At 48.6% G+C, this 25,259-nt stretch overlaps 1 protein-coding gene across 1 annotated transcript; it reads right to left on the reverse strand.

Annotated features, from left to right (window-relative positions):
- Window positions 1-336: 336 nt before the first annotated feature.
- Window positions 337-23,381, reverse strand: LOC120406661 (homeobox protein EMX1). Its single transcript, XM_039541678.1, has 3 exons — window positions 22,955-23,381; window positions 16,296-16,480; window positions 337-859 (listed from the first exon to the last, which is right to left on the reverse strand). Exons 1-3 carry the CDS (start codon window positions 23,307-23,309, stop codon window positions 692-694), a joined length of 708 nt encoding a protein of 235 aa, XP_039397612.1. The 5' UTR covers window positions 23,310-23,381; the 3' UTR covers window positions 337-691.
- Window positions 23,382-25,259: the final 1,878 nt, after the last annotated feature.

Here is a 25,259-nt window from a genome sequence, read left to right on the forward strand (position 1 = left end):
ATTTCCCTGTTCTCCCATGAATGATTTCATTCCCATTCAAATGAAACTTGGTTTTAAACTATGCTGGTAAAGGGTCTGAGGTTGAATGGGAAAAGTGGAGCTTTTGATTTGACCAGTGTGTCCTGTCCGCCCCTCAACACCCCCTGCCCCACTTCCTCTGCCAAGGTAATCAGATATGCATTGAGCCCATTTTGCTTTTATTACCATACAGTAACGCACACTACAGCTGTTAACTACCTACGACAGGGAACACACGCACAAAATAAAATAATAAATTAAAATAAAAATTGTGTAAAAAAAGAAAAGGATTGTGTACATTGAGTTTCTTGGTTGACATTTTTATTTGATCTTGTGGCTGACCGACAGCTTCAGGCTGCGAGGACGGGCAGCTCGGTTCAGTTCTCAGGAGCGCAGGATGGCTGCAGGGGTGTTTCCTCTGTTCTCTGGGAGCTTTCATTTCCAAAGCGCCGGTGAAGGCCACCCAGTGGGCAGAACTGAGTGCCGAGGGGGGGACTGGTCCGTAGGCCTCTCGTTTGGCCCATGCACCGCGGAGGAAACTCAGCTGTTGGTGACGGTTGCTTTGTCTTTGTGAAATCGCTCCGGTTTTTGTTTTTGTTTTGTTTGCCCCGTATTTTCCCCTCCTCCCCCTTGTTCCTCTCATTGGTTTATTTGCCAGCAGCCTGCCCCCTTTCTAGTCATTAGACGTGACATCAATGTCTTCCCCGTTGGACTGTTTGGTGGCAATCCGCCATCTATTGATGTGATGGGAACCTTTCTTCTTCTGGTCTGATTCGGGGCCTTCCTCTTCCAGCTTCTGCCTCTTGTATTTCGTCCTTCTGTTTTGGAACCACACTTTCACCTGGGCGAGACAGAAAGAGGACGGGGGGTCACAGAGATGCTATGCTCTCTCTGGGCATGTGTTTTGACTCTGAGCAAGCCACGCATTGAGAGGGGCCCTCTAGCTTTTCCTATGCGGGGGACCACTTTGTAAGAAAGAACCCCGCTCCTCTCCCAACTCCCCAACCCACCGCAGCCTGACTTGCCAGATAGCCCAGGACTTGGTCTTCCCTTGCACATTTTACGTCAAGTGTATTGACTGTAATATAGATGTATGATATATGTATATGCTTTGAGCAGGGGGTTGGACTAGATGACCTCCTGAGGTGTCTTCCAACCCTGATATTCTATGATTCTATGATACGTACTGTAGTGCAGTGTAGTGATTGTAACATACAGGTATGGTTGTGTATTGCATGGCTGTGTAGCGTAATGAATGTGTAGTGTAGGGCAGTGATTATGTTTGTGTGGTGCAGTGATTGATTGTAATGTAGATGTATTATAGGATAGTGTAGTGTAGCACAGTGATTGTAATCTGTATGTATTGTAATGTAGCGACTGTAATGTATGTGTAGTGAAGTGACTGATTGTAATGTAGATGTATTGTAGTGTTGTGTAATAATTGTAATGTATTTTTACGTTGATGTAGCAAGCTAATCAAGGTCAACCCTCTATCCCACACCGGGAGTTTACCTTGACTAGCTACATCTATATAAAAACTACAACGCCTTGTCTCCGCTAGGATTTGACACAGAGATAGCCATCGGGATGCAAAAACCACACCTTTTGTGCAATGCAGCCGTAGCCTACAGCTTATCCAGTGCTGATCCCTAGGTGAAACTACAAACATTTGTAGCCTGACAGACATCTGGAGAATGTCCACACTGGCCTTTTCAAACATGTTAACTACCTTGAGATAACTGGCAATGAATTACAGGAGGTTAAAAACGCAGGGGGCTGGGCTACACTAGGAGCTTCCATCGGCATAGCTGCAGGGCTCGGGGGGTGTGAAAAATCCACCCCCCCTAAGTGATGTAGTTAGGCCAACCTAACCCCCAGTGTAGACAGCACTAGGTCACCAAAAGAATTTTTCCATCAACCTAGCTACCACCTCGGGTATAGGGATTACCTACGTCAATGGGAGACCCCCTCCTGTCAGAGTAGGTCATGTCTACACTGAAGCACTACAGCAATGTCGCTGTAGCGTTTCATGTGTAGACATACCCTCCGTTTGTGGGCCGCCAGGAAGGGCCATGCGGGCTTCTGCTGGGTCACAGACTGAGAGTCGCTGCTGTTTCATTTTCATTTCATTTGTGCAGTGCCCAGTGGGCACCCGGAGTAGACTGAGAAGGGATGAAATACCAGGAGAGAGAGATTGGTCCTGGCTTATTTCTGGCCATACCTGAAGCCTACCGGATCTCCATCCCTGCTCTTCAGACCCAAGCTGGCGGGTGAGTTTAGAAGCAGCTACACTTTGTAGATGCTTATGTGAGCCTTCGGCAGCTCCCCTGTTGCTAGTTTCAGCTTCCACAGGTTCAAATAGGGACAGCAAGGAAAGAGATGAGGAACTGGGATGGCAACCTGGAGAAAGGTGCCCCAGTTTTGCTCAGCACAGAGCAGCCCAAGAGGTGACAAAGGGACAAGCATTGCTCAGCAGCTGTAAATTGCAAATTGTGTTGCTTGCGAATAAAATGTTTAAAAAAAATTGTTTTTGACGTGAAAGCAGTGTCTGTGAAAGGTGCGAAATTGAAACCAGGGACGGCAAAGCCCCCTGTGCATCACCTCCAAACATATAACGCTGCTGGGATAAGCATCTCCACCCTGCTCCCTGCTGGAGGAACCATCTGTAGGAGGCAAGAGGAAAGTGCCGGCCAAATGTCCCTTTATAACCTGGCTTCTCTGCTGAGAAAGAATGTCCCTCTAGCTAAAGCCCTTCCATTGTGGTTCGCCAGACCTGAATTCTACTCTCAATTCTGCCACGGGCAAGTCACGTCGGTCGCTCCGTGCCTTAGTTTCCCCATGTGCACAATGTGGATGATGCTACTTCCCTACCAGGTGGAGGGTGGGGCGGGCGTTTGTCCGCTGTCCTGATTTTCACAGGAGCTGAGCACCCAGTCGCTCCCAGACCAGCTAGTCTTAGTGAAGCGCTCAGATCCTCTGGTGATGAGCTTCGCTAGCGATACCACCGCTTGTAACGTCAACTAGGTAAAACGACAAATGCCGGCAGCCACCTAGGGCAGGATTAAAACCAGCAACTTCGAGGGGAAAGAGCCCCTGCAGCTGCGCGACAGAGTTACCAGATGTATGGCTGCGACAGGAACGGCTCAGAGCTCATGCAATGGCACTGCTCAATTTCTCCCTTGTCTACGCCTTTCTGTGGCTCCTTCGGCTCTATATCTAGATTGATCTCTCGTGTGACTCTGCCGCGGTGCCAGGGAACCCCACCAAGCGTTCGGGGGACACACAGCAGCTGCTAGAGAGAATAAAGTTTCGTTGTGTCATGTAGGCCCAAAGGGTTTTGCCTAGAACGGTGGTTCTCAGTCAGGGCTCTGGGCTCCCTGAGAGCAGGTTTGTGGGGGGGGGGCAGCATTACACTCGCTGGGGCCCAAGGTAGAAAGCTGAAGTCCCACTGCATGGGGCTGAAGCCTGGGGCCCTGAGCCCTGCCACTTGGGGCTGAAGCTGAAGCCTGAGCCATGTAGTTTCAAAGGGGCACCTGTGGCGTGGTGTGCCCTGCTTGCTACCCCCTAACGCCGGCCCTGGCTTTTATACACAGGAACCCCATTGTTGTGGCACGGGGGGGGAGGGGGCGTGGAGTTTTTATAGAATGTTGCGGGGGCCTCAGAGAGAAAAGGGTTGCGACCCCCTGGCCTAGAATCCAGCAGGGCGGCTGGTACAAAGAGCGTGGCGGGGACAGCGGCTTGGAATAAACACGCACCGCACATCACAAGCCATCCCCCAACACCCCTTCAATTAACAGTCAAATGCTTAAGTCTAAGCCCTGGTCCCAGCGAAGTCAATGGCAAAACTCCATTGATTTCCAGTGGACCTGAGTGTGGCCCGTATAGGCGGAGAGGAGGGATGATCCCGTGGCTTTGCCTGGGAGATGGGAGACCTGAGGAGCACTTAGTCTCTCTGGCCCAGACTCTCGAAGGCATTTAGGCATCTAACTCCCATTGAATAAATGAAGCTAGGAGCCTAAATACCTTTGTGGGCCTGGGCCTCCCTAAAATGGGGATCATCTCTGTCTCACACGCATGTTGTGAGGATAAATAAGCTCCTGACCCAGCTCCATGCTACACAGAGCTAATTCCCTCCCATTTGCTTTCACATTTCAAGGGCTGATTAAGATATAGCTATAAAATCTGTGTCCCAGCAGCACTGCAGCGCCCAAGCCCCTTTGTCAAGCTAACCATGCGTGCCTCAGTTTCCCGATCTGTGCAATGGGGATAATAGCAACGTTCTACATCACTGGGGTGTTGGGAAGATAAGTGCATCAAAGACTGAGGTGCTCAGATACTATGGTGACGAGGCAATGTGAGTATCTACATCGATGCAGAGTTTATCTGAAGCTGTCTGAGGAGGGTCTGTGGGTGGATGTGACTGGAAGAAGGTGAGGGGGTGGCTCTACACGGGGACTGGACCAGGGAGTGTGCTGCAGAGATGAGATGCCTGTGGCACTGAGATGTGTGGGAACGCATTTGGGCGGCCTGATGTCCGGGGGGGATGAGGTGTGAGTTTAAGTTGGTGGGAACGTTGCCTTAACTGGTGATTTCCTGGATTTTTAGTGAAATAATTTAGCAACTGTCATTGCCAGTTAAAGGTTTTTGTGGGCGACTTTTCTGCTTTTCTTGGGCAGGGGGTGGGAGAGAGACATTTAGCGGTGCTGCTTATCAGAAGTTGAGAGAGACAGAGGGAGAAAACTGGGCAGGCCGGCAGGCAGAGTGGCACACAAAGACAGCTAAGAAGAGGGAGGCTGGTTAACTCAGGGCAAACGGCCACGTATAACAACGGTGCTTAGAGCGTGCTTCTGCTCCAGAATGTGACTCTGGGAAAATTGTGCCTACATCTAATTTGCTCCGTCTATAAGCGCAAAGATGAGCTTTTTTAACGGCCGGGCCATACACTTGCCCTGAGAATCAGTCGGGGTCCTTCTGGCTCACACACATCACCAGCAGTTATCTTAGGAGTAAGGTGTGTCTCCTTTTTTCCGAACCCTCGTTAGCCAAATCCCTTCTTTGTCCCCCATATCCCAAGCTGGGAGACAAGGAAGAGATCGGATAACGTGGTGGTTCAGACACCAGAGCAGAAACCCCTGGCCAGGACTGTGAGGAGGACGGGGAGACGGAGCCCCCAGCTATGAGGAAGGCCGCCTCACTGCAGATGGCAGAACGGCTCCCGCCCCCTCGATTATCCAAACTCCCGATTAGCCACATAAAACCTTGTCATTTTCAGATATTGAGTGAGATATTTGCTTCCTCATTAGGCACTATTTAATCTTCATCCTATTTATATCCCTCATTGCTGGAGTATCTGAGCACTTCCCAATTTTTAATGTATTCTTCCTTACAAGAGGTAGGAAAGTGTCATTTTACACATGGGGAACCAAGACACAGATAGGCTAAGTGACTTGCCCAAGGTCACATAGGAATTCAGTAGCAGAGCAAGCACTTGCATGTCACTCTGCTAACACTTTTTCCACAAGACCACTCCTCCTTTTCACCAAGGTGCATGTCTGCATGCCACCCCCTGCTCTCTGGAGAGTCATGCATAACTGCCTTTACCTTCTGCATAAAGAGTATGAAGAGATGGAAAAAAAGATCAAGGAACAAAATTTCAAGTGTCAGGATTTTCCAGCGTTAACCTGTGTTACGGGGAGAGGTCTGAGAAGCTGCAAAGCAAACGGGTGAGTAACCGGCCTCAGAACAGAACTGCTGGCAGTGCAAAGCATGTACCCAGCCTGAGTTCCTAGTGTGATCTCATCAGAGTGCATGTGCCCAGACTGAGTCAACAGCTGGCTGAGGGGCCTCTGGGAAATAAACAACAGCCAGAGTTCTGCTTTGATGGTGATTCAGGGGCCTTATTCCCTCCCAGTATTACTGAGTCTAGGCACCAGCAAGACACTAGGGGGCACTGTGCTGCTTCGCTGTCTTGACCACTCCAGGCCATTAAGATACCTATGGCCCATTTCCACAGGAGAAATGGATGGGCCTGGCTGGATTCCCATTCGGGCAGTTACATTCTGCTTCTCTACTGCCCCATTGATTGGACACAATATTATCTACTTTCTGTCTTGAAGTACTATGCCCCATGGATGGACAACGGCCATTGTCCACATCACAGCTGGCTGCATTTCCGTTGTGGGCAAAATAATCCCTGTATCTACTTTATGCAGCGACTTAGACTCTTTCACCTTGAAATATAAGAACTGGTTATTTTATTAATACAGATGTTGTGCAAGACTGGTGGATCCCAGGGAAATCAAAGCATGTGGAATCAGCTCATTTGCTTTCTTAGTTTTAGAGTATTTTTAAAACAATACTTATAGTCGCCTTTCATTCAACAGCTCCAAAGCACTTTACAAACTTCAGTCCAACCTATCAGACACAGAGGATCTTGGGAAATATCATTAGCCCCAATGTATAGATGGGGAAACTGAGGCACGGAGCTATTAAATCAATAGCTAAGGTCATGCACCACTCAGAGGAAGGTATGGAACCCATCCTGACAGCCAGAGTGCTCTAAGCACTAGAGAGCACTTCTTTCTGAACTGTACGCCGCTTGGAGGAATCCATTCCAATACTGCAGGTGCCTAGGACAGGAAAGCCACGTTGCAAAGGTAAACCACCCTCCCTCACACCATAGGAATTCCCAGGGTGGCTCAGACCTGTGATCCATCTAGCCCAGATCCTGTCTGACAGTGGTCGCAAGCCAGATGCTGTTGAAAAAGTGCAAGAACCCCACATAGGGTGACCAGGGAGCAACTGTGAAAAAACAGGACAGGGGATGGAGGGTAATAGGCGCCTATATGAGAAAAAGTCCCAAAAAACGAGACTGTTCCTTTAAAAATGGGACATCTGGTCACCCTAACCCCACAGTAGGCAGAGGTAGGAGAATCTGCTCCCCGATCCCTAATAGAAATTGGCTTAAATGAAGTTGTTATCCCTTCCAAAACTCTTTTAGCATTAGCTATGATAATGCTAGATATCCTCATCCACATAAATGTCCGTCCAGTTCCTCTGAATCGTACTAAATTCTTGGCCTCAGTGACATGCTGAGGCAGTGAGTTCCACAGTCTAATCACACCCTGAGTGGAAATAGTATTTCTTTTTCCCATTTTGCAATTTGCTGCCTTTCAGTTGCATTGACCATCCCGGTTGTGTTATGAAGCAGGGAGAACAGATGCTCCCAAGCTACTTTCTCTGTCCCTTTCATTGTTTTATAAACTTTTTATCTTCTGCCCTATATACACACTCAAAGTTTTGGACATTATCCTCATCTTGGGAATTACTCTAGGTTAAACCCTTCCTTGAGTTTTCTTCCCAGCTGTGTTAATGCAGCGCCAGCAATGCGCGGGAAAGTTGCTTTGCTCAAATTTTATGCTAATGTAACCAGGTTGCCTGAAGTTAAAATGCCAAAGAAAGCCTAGGCAAATCCAAACTCCTGGATGCTTAAACCTGAACTAGTTACTCTGTCCCCCTCTAGTGGCTGGTTTATATACAGAATAAAAGCCTCACACAGGGAGCTGTTAGTGGAGTTACTTCTTTCGCTCAAGTGGATGAGACCCATACTTCTAATGCTGAAGCTCCTGGCTTCAAACCCTGCTGACATCCCAGGAGATTTGTTATACAATGATAATCAACTGCTATGGAGGACTCTAGGGTTGCTGAACAAAGTTCTGTAGTGAATGGACATTAATCCACTATCATCACGGCTATGTATGCATTATAGTCTTCATATTGACCGGACCTGAGCCAGCCATCAGAGCTATTCAGTGTTTTCTTTCTACGATGAAACATTGTCCATAGAAGTGTATTAATTAACCCTTGTTTCTCCCCATTGCAGGCATAGGAATAAGATTCCTTGTCAGCCGTTCTCAGCCTGTCTCATTCCGCTCTGCGCTGCTATGGCAGGGGGTGGGTGGGCGGGTGGTGCCTTTGTATATGGAGGGGGCCTGTGTGAAGCATGCAGGAGTAGCTGAGCAAGGAATAAATAGCACATGGAAACACTGGTTTAACAGCTTTTCTGCCCTGTTACTCGGCACAGCACTTGATTCTTTCTGGGTTCTTTCCAGGAGCTTGGTCAGAGTGGTCCCCTGTGGCCTTAGAATCTCTGAAGTGCCCTGCATCGCAAATTCGCACCATTCCCTACTGCACTGTATCCTTAGAGTTCAGGGCCTGCCGTGTCCTTCAGGGCAGAGATGAGATAGGACCGAGGTATAATCAGTATGAAGGAGATTCATTATGGAGGCTGCTGGACACAGTGGTTCTCTGGGGCTCGCTAGCTGCCAGGCTGGATAACCCAGCTTGTGCTGTCTATTGACACCACATAGGGTCACTCTTCAGTCCTGGCTGGGACTAAACTGTCCTGGAGTGACCAGAGTCCAATTGCTTTCTGAATACCCTACCAAGGCACAGGTCACCACTGGCCGAGGCAGCTGAGCTCATGAAATCAGCATCTCCATTTTGTAAACTCCTCACCCCTAATAGCTCTGGAGTTTGTCTTTTCAAAGCCACAGCGAAATTCAATTACAAGAATTTACCTTCAACGGACCATAAAGGTTACAAATATAAAGGTGCAAAAGCCAGGGAATGAAAGAGTTAAGCAATGATTATGGTCAGAAAAGTGACTGTGTAACCATGACACCTTCGTACTCAACAGACATGGCCCCATCCGAGTCTCTGAGTCAAAGCTGCCCGACAAAGGAAGTTTTCACTCCCTTTTGCCCTGCAGGGGCCAACACAGCTACAAGACAGGGCGCCGGATTCTGTTCCGGCTCATGCATAGTTAACCAAATTGTTAACCAGATTCCAGTCACAGATCTTGATTGTTTGTGTCAAGGCAGAATTCGGAAAGAACACAGCTTGTCTTTCTGATGCCCAGGCTGAGTTTGCTGGGCTGGCAGTTAGAAGAAAACATCTTTGGGTTTGTCGTTGGAGCAAACTGGATCGGGAGCCACTAAATAAATAAAACTCCACGGTGTCTGTTCTACAGTCGCTTTATAGCCCACGAAAGCTTATGCCCAAATCAATGTGTTAGTCTCTAAGGTGCCACAAGGACGCCTCCTTGTATTTGCTGATACAGACTAACACGGCTGCCCCCTGGTACCTGTCACTTTCCAGAGTCTAATGGCACTTTAAGGGGGAAATTCTGTGTAAATCCATCAGAATCAGTGGAGATATTCCAGATTTATACCGCTGTAACCGAGAGCAGAAGCTAGTCCCACATTTAGCCTCGGAATGTTGCCTCCATCCCAGTGAATGTATTTATCATTTATCAATAACATATCCCTGTTATTCTGTCTAAACGTGCACTTTAATACAGTAATGGTAAGTGTCGCAGATACAGGATTAGCAAACTAACATTCCTTTGAGACGCTGAACTCTTTCCTTCCTTAACTTTTGTGCATTTATTTTCATACCTAGACTAGACGAGATGACCCTTGTGGTCCCTTCTAACCCCATGACTCTGATTTCTGTTCCCTTCACCATCACTGAATAGCATCCTAGGGCTTGGTTTGGGAGGAGGGATAGCTCAGTGGTTTGAGCATTGGCCTGCTAAACCCAGGTTTGTGAGCTCAATCCTTGAGGGGGCCACTTAAGGATCTGGGACAAAAATCAGTATTTAGTCGTGCTAATGAAGGCAGGGGGCTGGCCTCAATGACCTTTCAAGGTCACTTCCCATTCTAGGAGATAGGTATATCTCCTATTATTATTGGTTAAGAGGCAATATAGTTACACTGGAACCCAAATAGCTTTGCTACAATAAAGCAAGGCCTTGATTGTTAGTGCTGTTATTGTTATCGACAGAATGCCGTGTATGTTAATTCAAGGCACACCTCTCGCAGGTGCTAGATGCAGGACAGATTGATTTTCCTCTCTGCCCTGCATGCCATTGGATCTATTGTCCATGCATCCCTGTTGATGGGACGCTGCAGCACCTAACATAATCCGCCGCTGCTGGCCGTGACCCATCTCTCTGTCCTAGGTGTCAGATAAAATCAGTAGACACTATGGAGCTGCCACCTGTGAAAAAGGGAGCTAGGCCAGACACAACGCCATTCGGTCGATAAGGAAAAGTTATTTACTTATTCATAACACAAGTTCTTCTTCACGCAGCGCACAGTCAACTTGTGAACCTGAGGAGGTTATGAAGGCTAGGGCTATAACATGTTTAAAAAAGACTGGATAAAGTTCGGCAGAGGATGGAGGTGGATGGCAGGAGAGAGATCACTTGATCATTGCCTAGCAGATACTGGGCTAGATGGACCTTTGGTCTGACCCGGTACGGCCTTTCTTATGTTCTTATGTTCCCCACCCCGCAACCCCCCCGTCACAGCCAAAAGCAGTGGCAAGAAGAAATAACATAGGAGGCCTTTCGCCTTGAGATTGCACAGGACATTTTGTCTTCCAAGCCCAAATGTTCATCAGGAATCCACGCAGCACTCTTTTCAGGGGGGTGGGGAAGGTTATTCCCCCCCAACATGTCATAGACAGGGAAACTGAGGCAGACGTGCTGTGACTTGCCTGTGGTCACTGATTCAAGCTCAAGAGGTCATGGCTCCCAGACCTGTGCTCAGGCCACTAGCACCTCTCCCTTCTATGGGGGTGTCTAGTCTTCCAGGGTAGGGCCCCACACTTCCCTATGGGAGTCTCGACTAACGGAATTTTGGAGGGGGAGGAATTTTCCCCATGGAACAACAAGCGGTTCTGCCTCCTAAACCACAGATCAGCAGGGCAAGGGGCATCCACTCAGAGACCCCTGCCATTCTCACTGCCAGCCTGCCAGCATGGCTCCTGCGTAGCGAGTGGCCAGTCTACACTCACTGCACATATAGGACTTTAGCAGTATAAATTCACCCTCTTCCCCTGCCCGGTTTGCCAGCTTGGTTATGCAGGTGCACCTCCAGCTATGCTTTCCTGGACTGGAATGCCAACTGGCTTTTCCCATTGCGGGTGGATGACAGAAGGATCCCAACAAAGCATCTCAACTGAACCCAAGTTTTTCCTGGGGTAACTGGGGCCTTTGAATGAGGGTTTTGAATTTTGGGATAATAAATGTTAGGCCCAGCCTTGCTCTCAGGTCAATGGCGAAGCTCCCCCTGACTTCGCCAGGAGCACCACTGAGTCCTCGCCTGGTGATGGAGTGTTTTGAAACAGAACCACCCAGCCACGGTCTTCCTCCTGCTTTGCAGCTGGAGTTTACAGGAGTCACCACCAAGACCTGCCTCTGGAGGAACAGGCTGGTTTTCATTTGCCAAAAAGCTTCACAAAAAGTCAAGCAGCATTTTGTCAATTTCCATTGGCAAAATTATTCCAACACCACACACACACAAACAACACACACTCGACAGCCAACACAACCCCTCCATCCACACCTCTAACACAGAGCCACAGCCCCTCCTAAACAAACCAACACACACACAGCACACAGACTACACATGCATCCCGGCATCAGCACGTCACAACGAACCCACAACCCTCCAACACAAATCGACACACTCACTCCATGCACAAACGACGCGCGCATTCCAGTTCAGCACGTCGCACCAAACTCTCTGACACCAATCGCCACATACGTAGCACACAAGCTACACACACTTCCCCACATCAGCAATTCACATCAACTCCTCCGACACAAATCAACACGCACACAGCACACAAACTACACCTGCATCCCAACATCAGCACGGCACAACAAATCCACAACCCCTCTGACACAAACTGACACACACAAATTACACCGGCATCCCGCATCAGCGTGTCACACCAAGCCCACAAGCCTTCTGACACAAATTGACCCATAGAATCATAGAAATGTAGGGCTAAAGTCAGACCAAGTATACATCACAGTACACAGGCGACGCCCCCTGTCCCCCAGCATCAGCACTGGAGTTGTGCGTGTGTGTGTGTCTGTACAGGCCGGTTAGGCAATTTGCACTTCTCTCATCTGAAATTAAAAATGTCTGTGTGATTGTGCATGAATGGGATGAGAGAAGGTGCATGTATTATACAAGAAGGATCCTATCACGTATGCTAGACCTAGGACCAATGTATTGTCCTGTCTGCCCCACGTGCTGTGGATCTATTCTCCACAGGCTGGACACAGACTACGCACACATCCCAGCATCAGCACATCACACCAAACCCCTCTTTCTCAAATCCACACATAAAGAGAACACAAACTACACATAAAGGTAATAATTGGAGATATACCCATCTCCTAGAACTGGAAGAGACCTTGAAGGGTCATTGAGTCCAGTCCCCTGCCCTCACTAGCAGGACCAATTTTTGCCCCAGATCCCCAAATGGCCCCCTCAAGGATTGAACTCACAACCCTGGGTTTAGTAGGCCAATGCTCAAACCACTGAGCTATCCATCCCCCCATACCAGTATTATCAGCACAGCACCCACAAACCCCCACTCTCCAACCAAATCAACACAGCACACAAACTACACACACCACACCCCAACAGCAGCACAGCACACACAAATTTACCCCCCTCCTAACCAAATCAACACACAGCACACAAACTACACACACCACACCCCAACAGCAGCACAGCACACACAAATTTACCCCCCTCCTAACCAAATCAACACACAGCACACAAACTACACGCCCCACACCCCAACTGCTGCACAGCCCACACAACCCCATCACCCCTCCTGTTAGTGGGTATGGTCTGGGCTGGATCCCCTGTGGGCACATCCCAGACTGACCCCCATTAGTAGCTGTGTTATAGCCCTGTTGAATCTATTTCAGCCCCCCTCTCTGGTGCCTACGCCCCAGCCTCAGTCTCTGTTAACTCCATAGGACAGGAGATTAGTGTCCCTTCTATACACCTCATACCCTATATCCAAAGGCAATTCCTGGTCAATACCCATCTCTTTCCCGGGCTGGGACCCAAAGGGATGGACAGGTGTGGGTGGGTCTCTTCAGACCCCCTCCACCTTCTTTCTGGGCTGCTCCAGATGTTGCTCTCTGGTCCCAGTTGTGCCTCACTCCAGCTGTGACACTGCAGCTGCCTCTTCTCAGGAGCGGAGGCAGGTGCTTCCAAGCATCCCAGAAAGTCTTAGCTGAGACTGAGACGAAGTGCAGAAATCAAGTGCCAGAAGAAGAACTGCTCAGAGACGGAGCAAGGTCCTGCCTTGAGCGCCACACTTCTGCCGACGAGAGTAGGCCCGGGAGTCGAGCTACTGAATTTGGGGGACATTTAGGCAATTTGCACTTCTCTCATCTAAAATCAAAAATATGTACGGGCATGTTTATATGTGAGTCTCTGTGTGTGCGCGGTAGGAGAGAAGGTGCCTATGTTACGTCAGAATGGTGTTTGTGTGAGAATCTTACCTATGCGATGGTGCATGTGTCATGCATGACACACCATGTGTGTCTTATATATGATGAAGTGTATGCCTTATACTGGCAGTGTGTGTGTGTGTCTGAGATGTGAGGTGTGTGCATGTATATTTTACACATCATATACCCACACTGTAGTAATATATGTGGTGGCTATAAATGTGTGTTACAATCTGAGCTAAACTTTTTAATTCCTCTTTTCAGAAGCATGGATGGGATAGATTGATTCCAGCGACCGGTCAGTACTTTGATGCCAATTCGTACAGTAATACATATGTTTCAGGTACAGCATTTGTGTATTTCTCATGGAAAATTGGTTCTTCCCCGCCGCACACACTTTACATGATCAAACATAAATTTTAAAAAGCTACAAAGCTAATGAAAAAATAAATGAATAACACTACATATCTGGGCTGAAATCGAAAAGTTCCCTTTGGAAATAGCTCTGCTGCTGCATTTATGAGCTGAATTACTTTGGTGATCATTCAGGGCCAGGTCTGATCCTCCTCCTCCTGTTTAGCATCTTACTCCTAATGATTTCTGTGGGATGCTTTGTGGAGTGAGATGATACTGAAATGCTATTAAAGGCTCAGAATCTGGCCTTAGGTTATTGGCGATTCCAAAGAGAAGTCTCTCAGTGCAAAACGCCGACCTGTGTTCACTGAGTGACTGCAGATGATAAATAACTCTGTACTAGAAAGCTACAAAAATGCATCCACGGGATTTCTAGAACTATAAATATACAATATTTATAAATATACAATAAAACGTGAGATTCTGCTCTCTTTCTGACTATACACATGCACATCCACCCAGATTTAGAGATACACGTCTTTCAATTTTCTGAACAAATCACAATTAGGCTTGGGGCAACATAGCACAATCCGAAGGATTCCTTGACCCCCTGGGGCAATATTTGACGGCTGTTGCCTTCAAAACTAATTGGCATTTGTTTCATTAACCTTTTGGGGGTTTTCTGAGAGCTGGCTTCATACGTGAGGCATGACAGAAGAAGCAAAGAAGAACACAGGACCTCAGAGCATGGGTGATGACAAACGGCATCCCAGTGATTGACCTGTCTCATTGGATTTGGGGTGAACACATTTAAAATGATCCCCTGGGGTTCAAAAATTCTAAATGGGGATATGCAGAACCAAAGCACTGGGGAGACTGGATCTGGATCCAAGTCTGAATTCAGCCTTATCTATCTATCTATCTATCCAGTTTTTCCAAAGGTTTAAAGCTGTTCCTGAAATTATGCCTGATAACCCAAACTCAGAAACGTTTTAAATCCTGGGGCAACTTTTTGCTGCTGATTTCTTCCAATAACCTGTGTGCGCGTGCGTGCATGTGTGTGTGTGTATACATACGTGTACATTTAGTTATATATTTATACCGTATAATATATACTCACACAGAATTTAGCAAGATTCAAAAACAGATTGGCCACTGATGTGGATAATGAGAACATCCACGGCTACATTAGATTGGATAACAACATCGAAGGACTATAAACCCTCCTAATTCAGGGAATAAGACAACCGCTGACTGAGGGGAGTAAAAAGAAACTTTCCCGATGTGCAGCTTATTCCATACTTGTCCACTCTGGGGAATTTAGCACCTTCCTCTGCAGAAGCTGAAGTTGTTGGACACAGCATACTGAATTAGACAGACCTCTGGGTATATTCCTTGGCTCCTTCACCTCTGCATCTTTTCTCTCTTATATTTTTTACACCCACATTCCTATCTATAATATTTCTGGATTTCACTTTTTCTTAACACTGTAAGGAAAAATGCCCTTTTAAAATCTTGAGGGAAAAGTTAGTTGAAATGAATCTCCATTCCTTTTTAATTTACAGCAACTCCTGGCTCCTATTTCTTATCTGGCTCGACTTATACAAATTGTAAAGTTTGTTTATATTGACAAACAAGTGCAATAAGATTCCTTTTTTGCAGTGTTACATGCAATGGAATAATGCTACAGGTCATGGGTTTTTATAGCAATGCATGTTGTAATGATTGTTATTAGCAGGAATAGTTATCCCATAATTATGTATCCGTTAAAAATTAATCCACAGAGTATCGTTCCATTAGCCCAGGACTGTGGGGGAAATGATCTGACAAACATTTGTACTGCTGGGTCTCAAGCCCTTGATATAGTGAATAATAATCATAGTAAGCTGATTGAGCAAAGTAGGGGAAAGTCTTTTATCACCTACAGATACCAGGGAGTCAGCCTGGGAGTTAAGCTAGTCAGATTTGTTGCCTTTCTGGTTGTATAGTGTAATAAGTTTGCGTCTTTGAAGTCCTGAGGAATTTCCTCCCCTTCCCAGATATCCTTATTCCTTACTCATTTCTTGCAGATAGTTGACAGTTTTTGATTCAACAGATACAAGGGAGAGCCAGACCATAATAATAGTAACCTACTTTGCTAAAGGCAAATGATTCTGTGCTCCGTAACGATCAGTCCCTTGGCCTGCAAATACAATTTGCGCTCAGAGGTGCTATTCCTTGCAGTACCTTGTCTGAGCACCCACCCACCCTAACTCCTGTGTCGGCCAGCGGAAAGCTGTTTGCCCAGCAGAATGGGAGCAGCTTCAGGGAACTGGCTGCACAGCTGTGCTGAGACCCGGATGCCTGCTACATCGCCTGGGGCCTGATGCCCTCCCATTTCACCCCAGTTACAGATGTTTTAGGGGCCCCTTTGAGTTCAGGCCCTGGTACAATTGTCCCTCCCCAATGAAACATGTGGCATGCTACTGCACCCCCGCAGCCAAGCAAAGGGTGACCTATCCATTTCTGCATGGCACACAACACCACAACGAAAGGAGGAAGAGAGGCTCGGGAGGGAGGATGGCTGGATCCCTCCCCCTGTACTTACCTGGGTCTCGGAGAGGCTGAGGCTGCTGGCCAGCTGTTTGCGCTCGGCCCCCACCACGTAGTGGTTCTTCTCGAAGGCCCTCTCGAGCCGCAGGAGCTGGGACGGGGAGAAGGCCGTGCGGATCCGCTTGGGCTTCCTGGCAAATGGCCCATGCAGTAGCAAACCCTCCTGGGACACCTCGCTCCCTGCAGACAAAGCACCGAGAGTCAGAGACGTGCCAGGCCAGGGCTCACTCCCCAGGGCACCCCCACCCCCACTTCTTAGTCTGCCCAGCCCCCTCCCTGCCCCACCAGTGGCCTGTCCTGCTGGGGAAATGTGTGAGTGTGTCCTGGGGGTGACTCGCCCCTTTCTCAGGGATGCCCCCCCCCCGCCACCCAAAGGGTCTTCCCTTCCCCCTACCCTGATCTTCATGCGTGGGAATGAAAGTCCCTTGGGCAGCTTCAGGATTAGGGAGCCCTAGAAAGAAAGAAAGAAAGAAAGAAAGAAAGAAAGAAAGAAAGAAAGAAAGAAAGAAAGAAAGAAAGAAAGAAAAGGGACAAGAAAGCAAGTGAACAATAAATCAAGAGAAAGGAGGAAAGCCAGAGAAAGAAAGTGAAGAAAGAAAGAATCAAGAAAAAGGAGGACAGGAAGGAAGGATAAAGAGAAAGGAGGACTGAAAAGAAAGAAAGTGAAGAAAGAATCAAGGAAAAGGAAAAGAAAGAAAGAAAGAAAGAAAGAAAGAAAGAAAGAAAGAAAGAAAGAAAGAAAGAAAGAAAGAAGAGGACAGGAAGGAAGGAAGAAAACGAAGAAAGAATAACGAGAAAGCACAAGAAAGCAAGTGGAGAATGAATCAGAAGCAAGAAAGCGAAACGCGCACACACAGGGGACGTGAACGAAGACGTGGCGGTGGGTGATTTCTCTGAGTTTGCGGTGGATCGATCCGGCCTCCTGCTTCCCCACTTCCAAAGGGGACCCCCCCTCCCCGAACAGGGAGCCAGCCCCAGCCCCCCGCGAGCGGCCCCGGCCCGCAAGCTGAGCTCCGCTCCGCGCCGCGCCGCGCAGGGACCTGCCCTGTAATTAAAGCCCTGGCAGAGGAACGAGGCCGCGCTTATTGGTGCCCATAAATCACAGGGAGGCTCCCTTTGAAACGGGCCTTATCTCTGCCCCCATCCAGCGCGGGGTCAGGCCGCGGGGAGAGCGAGGTGCTGCAGGCACCGCCCAGAGCCCCCTGACAAACGACCTGGCGGCGGCTGGCGGGACCCGGCACTTCAGCAATTGCAAAGCGCTGCGGAGCTTTTAATTAACCGCTCGGCCCGGGACGGGGAAAGCCGGGGAGCCCGCAGCGCCTGGGAAACGGCCGGGCCTAGCGAGGGTCCCAGGGGCCGCATTCACCGCCCGCACTTGTCCCGTTGCGGCCGGGGAAAAGGAGCCGCAAAAAGCAGCGTCGTGACATCCAGAGTCCTGGGAGTAACTCCCGGCTGCAGCGGGGTCGGGAACACAGGAGCGGCGGCCGGGAAAGCAACAGATAGATAGATAGATAGATAGATAGATAGATAGATAGAGGGGGTGTATGGGGATAGCTAGATAGATAGATAGATAGAGGGGGTGTATGGGGATAGATAGATAGATAGATAGATAGAGGGGGTGTATGGGGATAGCTAGATAGATAGATAGATAGAGAGGGTGTATGGGGATAGATAGAAAGAAAGAAAGAAAAGAGAGTAGAAGAAGTAGAAATAGATACATATGGTTGGTAGGTAGGTAGGAAGAAAGAAAGAAAGAAAGAAGTGGAAATCGATAAGTTAAGTATAGTAAGTAGAAAGAAAGAGAACTAGACGCATAAGAGAAAGAAAGAAGGAAAGTTATTGGCTAGAGGCGAAGCCGTGGAGCAGAGATCGCTGGTAAAAAGACAGAAGTGGCCCCAGGTACAGGATGGGAAAGGCCCAGCATTTCCTACACAAATCTCACTTGGTCCGAGTGACCCCGGCCCCCCAGCATCACCGGCGCAGCAGAGGAAAGTCGGGTGGGAATCGGGGAGACCCCCGCCCCTTTCCGGAGGAGAACCCCCTCTCTGGGCAAACCGGGCCGCCTGGAGAAGCGTCTCCTCCCGCCGGCGCTGGCCGGGCTGCCAGGGAAAACAGGAGGCTGGGTTAGGGCGCGGGCCGGCGGGTAGCCTTTGGCCATTGCACACCGAGGCTGAGCCCGACCTAGCCAGGTCTACACTGGAGCCCAGCGCGCCCGGACTCTACAGCCGGGGGCCCGTTTCTCCCCCATTCCCAGGCCCCGGGGGGGTTCCACCTCCTATCTGCTCCCCGCTGCGCCTCCAGCCAAGTAACCGGGCAAGAAATCTCAGCCGCGGCCTCTGGGAGCAGCGCGAAGTTGGTGACCAACGTCCCAGCGAAGCGGCTCCGCTGGGGAATCGCTGCGAACCGGGCTGGCCCGGCCCCAGCAGCGATCCGGGAACGGGCTACCAGCGAACCCGGTTTGTACAGCGCCGAGCGCCGGATCCATGACTCGGGGGGCTCTGGGCGCTGACACAAATCAATCCTCAATAAAGCCGCGAATACACGTCAGGTGGGGGGATCCCACCCAAACTGGTCTATGGCGGGACACTTCCTCTCTGCAGCCGCTCTCCGCTGAACTGCCCTGGAGCAGGAGGAGGCAGGAGCCCCCTCGGTGCTAGCCATTCAGCAGGGATCTCCAAGCGCCCAGCGGCCCTACGGTGACTTTTACACTGTCCCTGGTAGCCCGCTTCCCTGCTCCGCCTCCCCGCGAAACGGCAGCATCGCCGAGCCTAGAATGGACAGAAGCGATTTGTTTGGGCGGGGGGGCAAGGGGTGTTTGCTTTGTATATTGGGCGGGGGGAGGCGGGTGCCACATGGGATCCGGGGATCTTTTTGCCCCTGTGGGTCCCGTCCCAGAGGCAGGGCGGGCAGCGGCTGGGATGTCCGGCCGATCCCCTCCCGCGAGCAGGAAAAAGGGATTTTGCCCAAAGAGGGAACTTGCTCTGACCCCCGGGATTTTTTTTTATCTGTCGGGCTAATCAGTGCTGCTGACACATAACAATTTCAGCAATCTCGCGAGCGGCAATTTATTGCTTAAGCAGGCATAGCCAGGAGCCAGGCGAGAGAATTTGCTGCTGAGGAGATAACCTAATCTTTCCCTTCCCGCCCAGAACAAAGCCGGCCTTTGATGATCCCCTGCTCTCTTTTTACTTGGTTTAGTGTATGGAGTGAAAAGCCTAATGTGGATTTGCATTTATAACTCGGTAATGAGGACTTGGGAGAGGGGGTGGGTGGGGAGAAACACCCGAGTATCTCAGCAGCTTTGCAACCCCAGCCTGGGTCAAACTCCTTACACAGGCGCTTGTTTTCTTTACCCAAAAAAAGAAAAGAAAAGTCTCCTTTTGGAGATTAGGTGCAAGCGAAACCTTTCCCTTGGTTTTAGAGACTAGAAGGGAAATTTAGAGAATAGAAGAGAAATTGCATATATATATGTATACACACACACACACACAACTGCAGGAGCTATCATATAATAATTGCTAAGCAGAAATCTGCAGGAGTTTGTGGGTATGGAAGGACTAATCATTTCCAATATATTATGCATTTTAAGGAAATAATTCTCCGAGACATACACCCACGTGGGCACAGAGAATTATTTTTTGCATAGGATTCAAATTGGGTACGATACACAAACGCACACCTAGCCACAGGCATGCGCTTATTTACACGTGTCAATTACTCGATCTATTTCTATTTTTCATATACTTCTAGTTGTACATCAGATCTCAAAATGACGTATGTAGGTTAAATGTTTTGTTATAAATCGAAAGAAGTAACAGACAGCCATGTGAATACACATCACGTCCAAGGTTCAATTGTGACCAAGTAAATGCGTGCGTGCGTGTGTATAGACACAGAGAGATCGCCACCCCTGCCACATAAAAGTATGTAAAATTATATATAAAGAGATGAGTATCTTTGTAAAATATAATCTAATCTCTCTATGCTGTGTGTACGTACTGAGTGTATAATATGAAACTTTATAGGCTACGTTATATCTATCACATAACCTGGAGGGCAGCTATATCTAGCTAATTATATATATATATATATCTATGCAACTATAATTATATGTATTTTTTCCACGTGCCTGGCCTCTAGACACTGGGGCTGATCCTGGCTTTTACAATCAATGGCAAAACTCCCCCTGACTTACTGAGTTCAAAGGCATCCGGGGTCGGATCCCTTATTCGATCGTTGTTTTTCTCTGCCCCCAGACCCGCTCAGATCTATTATTAAAAATACCCCAGCGCAGGGGGCGAGGTTTCTCCCACTCCCAACGCGCCCTGGGAAATGCGAGAGCAGCTCCTACATTTCTTGCTCCAGGTTTTTTTTATTTCTTCTAGGAAACTAGATTCACAATTACCGAGGGGCTGTGTCCAGCAGCGCCCAGCCAGCAGCGTCCGACCGCTGAGAACAGATGTCCCGGGAGAGAACAAGAAAACTTGAGCTGAGTTTAGGAACAAGGCTGCCGAAGCAACAGTTTTAACGCCGCAGACCTTTTGTGGATTTATTTCGTAACCTGCCTCTCTGCCGCGAGATTGGGCCACGAACAGCGCAGGGACAGGGAGGACGAGTTTAGTTTACGTGAAAACAAAAACGAGCACGCAAAAAAATAATAATAAAACCAAAATCAAAATCCAGAGAGCTTGAAAACAACATCCAATAATTATTTTAAAAGGAAACATTTGATTTACTACAGACCCGTGTTGTCTATCTACACACGCTCCTTAATTCGTTCATATTTGTTCCTTAAAATATAAATACGCTCTTATACTTTTCAGCATCTCAACTACCGCGTTCATATATTATAAATATCGCTATAAACGAGATCTTAGTAATCCAATGTTTGTATTTCCCTTGAAACAGCGATGCATTGTTTTCAAGTCTCACGGTTCTTTATCTATACACACACAAATCGCACATATACAGATAGAGGACTACACACATTCATGTTTGTAATTGTATTGCATGCATACACTGCTTGTGTAGATTGCTGCACTGGAAATATATTCGTGTATTAAAAGTCCTATGGAGAGAGAAAGAATACATACACCTAGATCTGAGGATGCAATAGAAACGCAAGCTCACAAGATGATAGATAGATAGATAGATAGATAGATAGATAGATAGATAGAAGGTGGGTGAGGAAATACATATTTTAATGGCCCAACTACTGTTGATGGATGAGACAAGCTTTCCAGCTACTCTGAGCTCTTCCTCAGAATAGACACGACAATACACAAGCAGTATATGCATGCAATACAATGATATATATGTATGCATTTGTGTAGACGTGCATATGTGTGCAAGCTGCTTCAGAAGAGCTCTGTAGCTTGAAAGCTTGTCTCTGCCACCAAGTCTCAGATCGGTAGCCGTGTTAGTTTGTAGCCACAAAAACAAGGAGGAGTTCGGTGGCACCTTAAAGACTAACAGATTTATTTGGGCATAAGCTTTCGTGGTTAAAAACCCCACTTCTTCAGAGCATGGAGTGAAAATTACAGATGCAGGCATTATTATACTGACACAGGAAGAGAAGTGGAGAACCAGTGTTGACAAGGCCAATTCAGTCAGGGTGGATGTGGTCCACTCCCTATAATGGATGAGATGTCAATATCAAGAGAGGGAAAATTGCTTTTGTAGCAATTGCCTTTTACTCCATGCATCTGAAGAAGTGGGGGTTTTACCCACAAAAGCTTATTCCCAAATAACTCTGTTAGTCAACCGGACTCTTCCTTGTTTCTTTAAAAGACATTACCTCACCCACGGTGGTTCTCTTATCTCTTGGGACCAAGAGGGCTACAACACTGCAAAGGGGATAGATAGATAGATAGATAGATAGATAGATAGATAGATAGATAGATAGATAGATAGATAGATAGATAGATAGATAGATAGATAGAAGGGGTGTATGGGGATAGATAGATAGATAGATAGATAGATAGATAGATAGATAGATAGATAGATAGATAGAGGGGGTGTATGGGGATAGATAGATAGATAGATAGATAGATAGATAGATAGATAGATAGATAGATAGATAGATAGATAGATAGATAGAGTGTATGGGGGTAGATAGATATATAGATGATAGATAGATAGAGGGGGTGTATGGGGCTAGATAGATAGATAGATAGATAGATAGATAGATAGATAGATAGATAGATAGATAGATAGATAGATAGATAGATAGATAGATAGATAGATAGATAGATAGATAGATAGATAGAGGGGGTGTATGGGGATAGATAGATAGATAGATAGATAGATAGATAGATAGATAGATAGATAGATAGATAGATAGATAGATAGAGGGGGTGTATGGGGGTAGATAGAATGCTGAATGCAAGAAGAAATCAACAGCAAGAAATTGTTCAATGCACTAAAACTCTGCCCTTGCATTTCGGATGTGTGGGAATACGCCTGGATCTACACATGTCCAGCACACACCTGCATAGATCCCCTCTTCCTTGCGACTCCCTGGCCCCTCGCTAAAGGCAGTGGCTGCCTGGCTTGCCCGGTCGGTCTGTCTCTGCGTTTCGAAGGGGAAGGACAGGGGCAGCGACACGCCGGGGAAATCCCCTCCCTTCCCGAGGCGGGCGGTTCCTGATTTACCTTGGAAGCGGTGCCCGAAGAACCTGTTCCTCAGCACCCAGGGGTAGAAGTTGAGGGGGTCTCTGTGCTGGGGGGCGAAGAAGGAGTGCGGGTGCTGGAGCTGGGACGCGCCCAGCTGGTGCGGGTGGACGCCCAAGGAGGGGTGGCTCACGGCCTCGGGGAAGACCAGCTCCGGGCTGCTGTAGAGGGACCTGCCGGCTGCCGCGCTGTGAAAGCCATTGACGAACGCCTCGGCCGCGGAAGGGTTGGGGTAGTTGAGGGCTGTGGGTCGGATGGGATCCTCTGAAGCCAAGTGATTGTCCTTCGCCACCAGCGACTCGATGGTGAAGCACCGCTTAGCTGCAGGCTGGAACATGGTTTGCTCTGGAGTGAGCTCTTTGGAGGGGGTTGTGCCTCGGGTGTGTGTGTGTGTGCGCAAAAGATCCCCCCCCCGAAACACACACAACTCTGCCCCCCGCCCCCCCCACCCCCCAGCAAGCAGGTGAGCGGTCTTTCCCAGCGAGGTGAAAGCAGCCAGGGAGCTGCGATCCAGGCAAACTTGTCCCTTGCAGTCAGAGAGGAGAGCAGAGTCCTGCAGGCAGGCTGGTTGCTTTGGAGGCGGGGGGGGGGGGGCTCCCGCAAGACGCACACTCACACCCCGGTACACAAATCCGGGCTGGCTCGCCGGAGAGCAGTACAAATAAGACTGGTACCTGGCAAGGACCATCTGATTGGACAACTCACCTGCCCTAAGGTTGGGGAGGGCACATGGGGAGAGAGATCTCCTGAAAAAACTGGACTGGAGCCTTGGCAGAAGAAGCAACGCAAACTTGGCAGGGCTGCGGCCACAGGGGCTCCCGGCTTCTCCATTGGCTAAGCCACCTTCCCCAACACACACACACACACACACACACACACACACACACACCCCGCTGGGTTCTTGGACCGTGTCTTTGGTTTCGAAATCCACCCAGATGATTGGGGGGGGGCGGTCGATTTTAATCCCCCTTCCTTTTCAATCAGGTGTGTTTCTGGTGTAACTCCTCGGAGAGAAATCGCTCGATCCACTTTGAACCCAACGCGGTGCGGATCAAATTCATAGGGCAGCGCAGCACCCGGGAGAGCAACAGGGGGTTGTGAAGGCTGCGCCGTCACAATCTGCGTCCACATTATTTCAAACAGAGTTAATTCCTTAAAAACAACACGCAGGAGCCCTAATGTTACCCACCGACAGCCTGTCAGCCCTGGGGCTCCCCGATTTCCTTAAGAGATTTCAGATTCAGGCAGATAGCAAACCCAGGCGCTTTCTCCCCGTGTAAATTTGATTTATTTCTTCTCTGGCAAGAAGGGATCTGGTGTGGAAAGGATGTTGGTTTCAGGAGCGGTGATGTGTCTTTTTGTGGGTCTTTTTTGTTTGTTTGTTTGTTTGATTTGCTTTTAAATAGACTATTTCAGAGCTTCTGTTGCAAATCCGTGTTGTGTTGATTATTGTTGATTGTGTTGTTTATAGGAGCCATCTCCATGTTTAAAAGCAACCCCTGACATATCCCTACACACATGCATTATGTGTGTGTGTTGCGCACACAGACGTCCCGCAATGTGCTCATTTAGGAAGAAGCTACACGCTGTGCAGATAGATGGGTAGATGTGCCTGACTTTCTCACAGAAGTGGACAATTTCTGACAGGTTCTTTTCAGAGGAAAATGTAAATCTCTCACGCCAAAGGACACCCGGGACAATTAGATCTCGGGATACACTCACGCTTTGTGGTGGGGCTGATTATTCTTAACTTTCTGAGCTCGCTGCTGACCCCGCTGACTCAAAGATGGGGTCGCTCCGGCTTTGTGACATCTCCCTACCGGCCAACTCAAGCCCCCGCTCCGCTTGCACCTGACGTTTTTAATTAGGGAGCAAACTGGGAAGGGGGCGTGTGAGGAAAAAAACCAATGTGAATTGGTGCAAACTCGCCGAGCCGTGGTTACCCCGCTCCCCCGTGCTCCGAGATCCCCACCCCTTCTCTCGCAGAGTTCACCCCGGGTTTTGGGTCTGGCTCCCGGCTGGAGCAGGCCAGTGTCCGCACACTGATTGAGTTTTGTTAACCCTGTGAAGGAGTGGGGCTGTCCGGAGCGCCCGCTACAATGAAGGTGTAAAGTCTATTTTCCACTCCAGTGAGCTGAAATGCGCCAGGCAGGCAACCTACGAGTCTCCCTTCTGCTGGAAATTAAGACTATTTAAGGAGGAGGGGAACTAACTGGGGGGGGGGAAGAGAGACCCCTCTCCCTTTCTGTTCCCCTTGCTTTCCTGTCCTGAGATCCCTGTGGCCCTC

Source organism: Mauremys reevesii, linkage group 5 (genome assembly GCF_016161935.1).
Source record: "Mauremys reevesii isolate NIE-2019 linkage group 5, ASM1616193v1, whole genome shotgun sequence".
In the NCBI taxonomy this organism is placed as follows: Eukaryota; Metazoa; Chordata; order Testudines; family Geoemydidae; genus Mauremys; species Mauremys reevesii.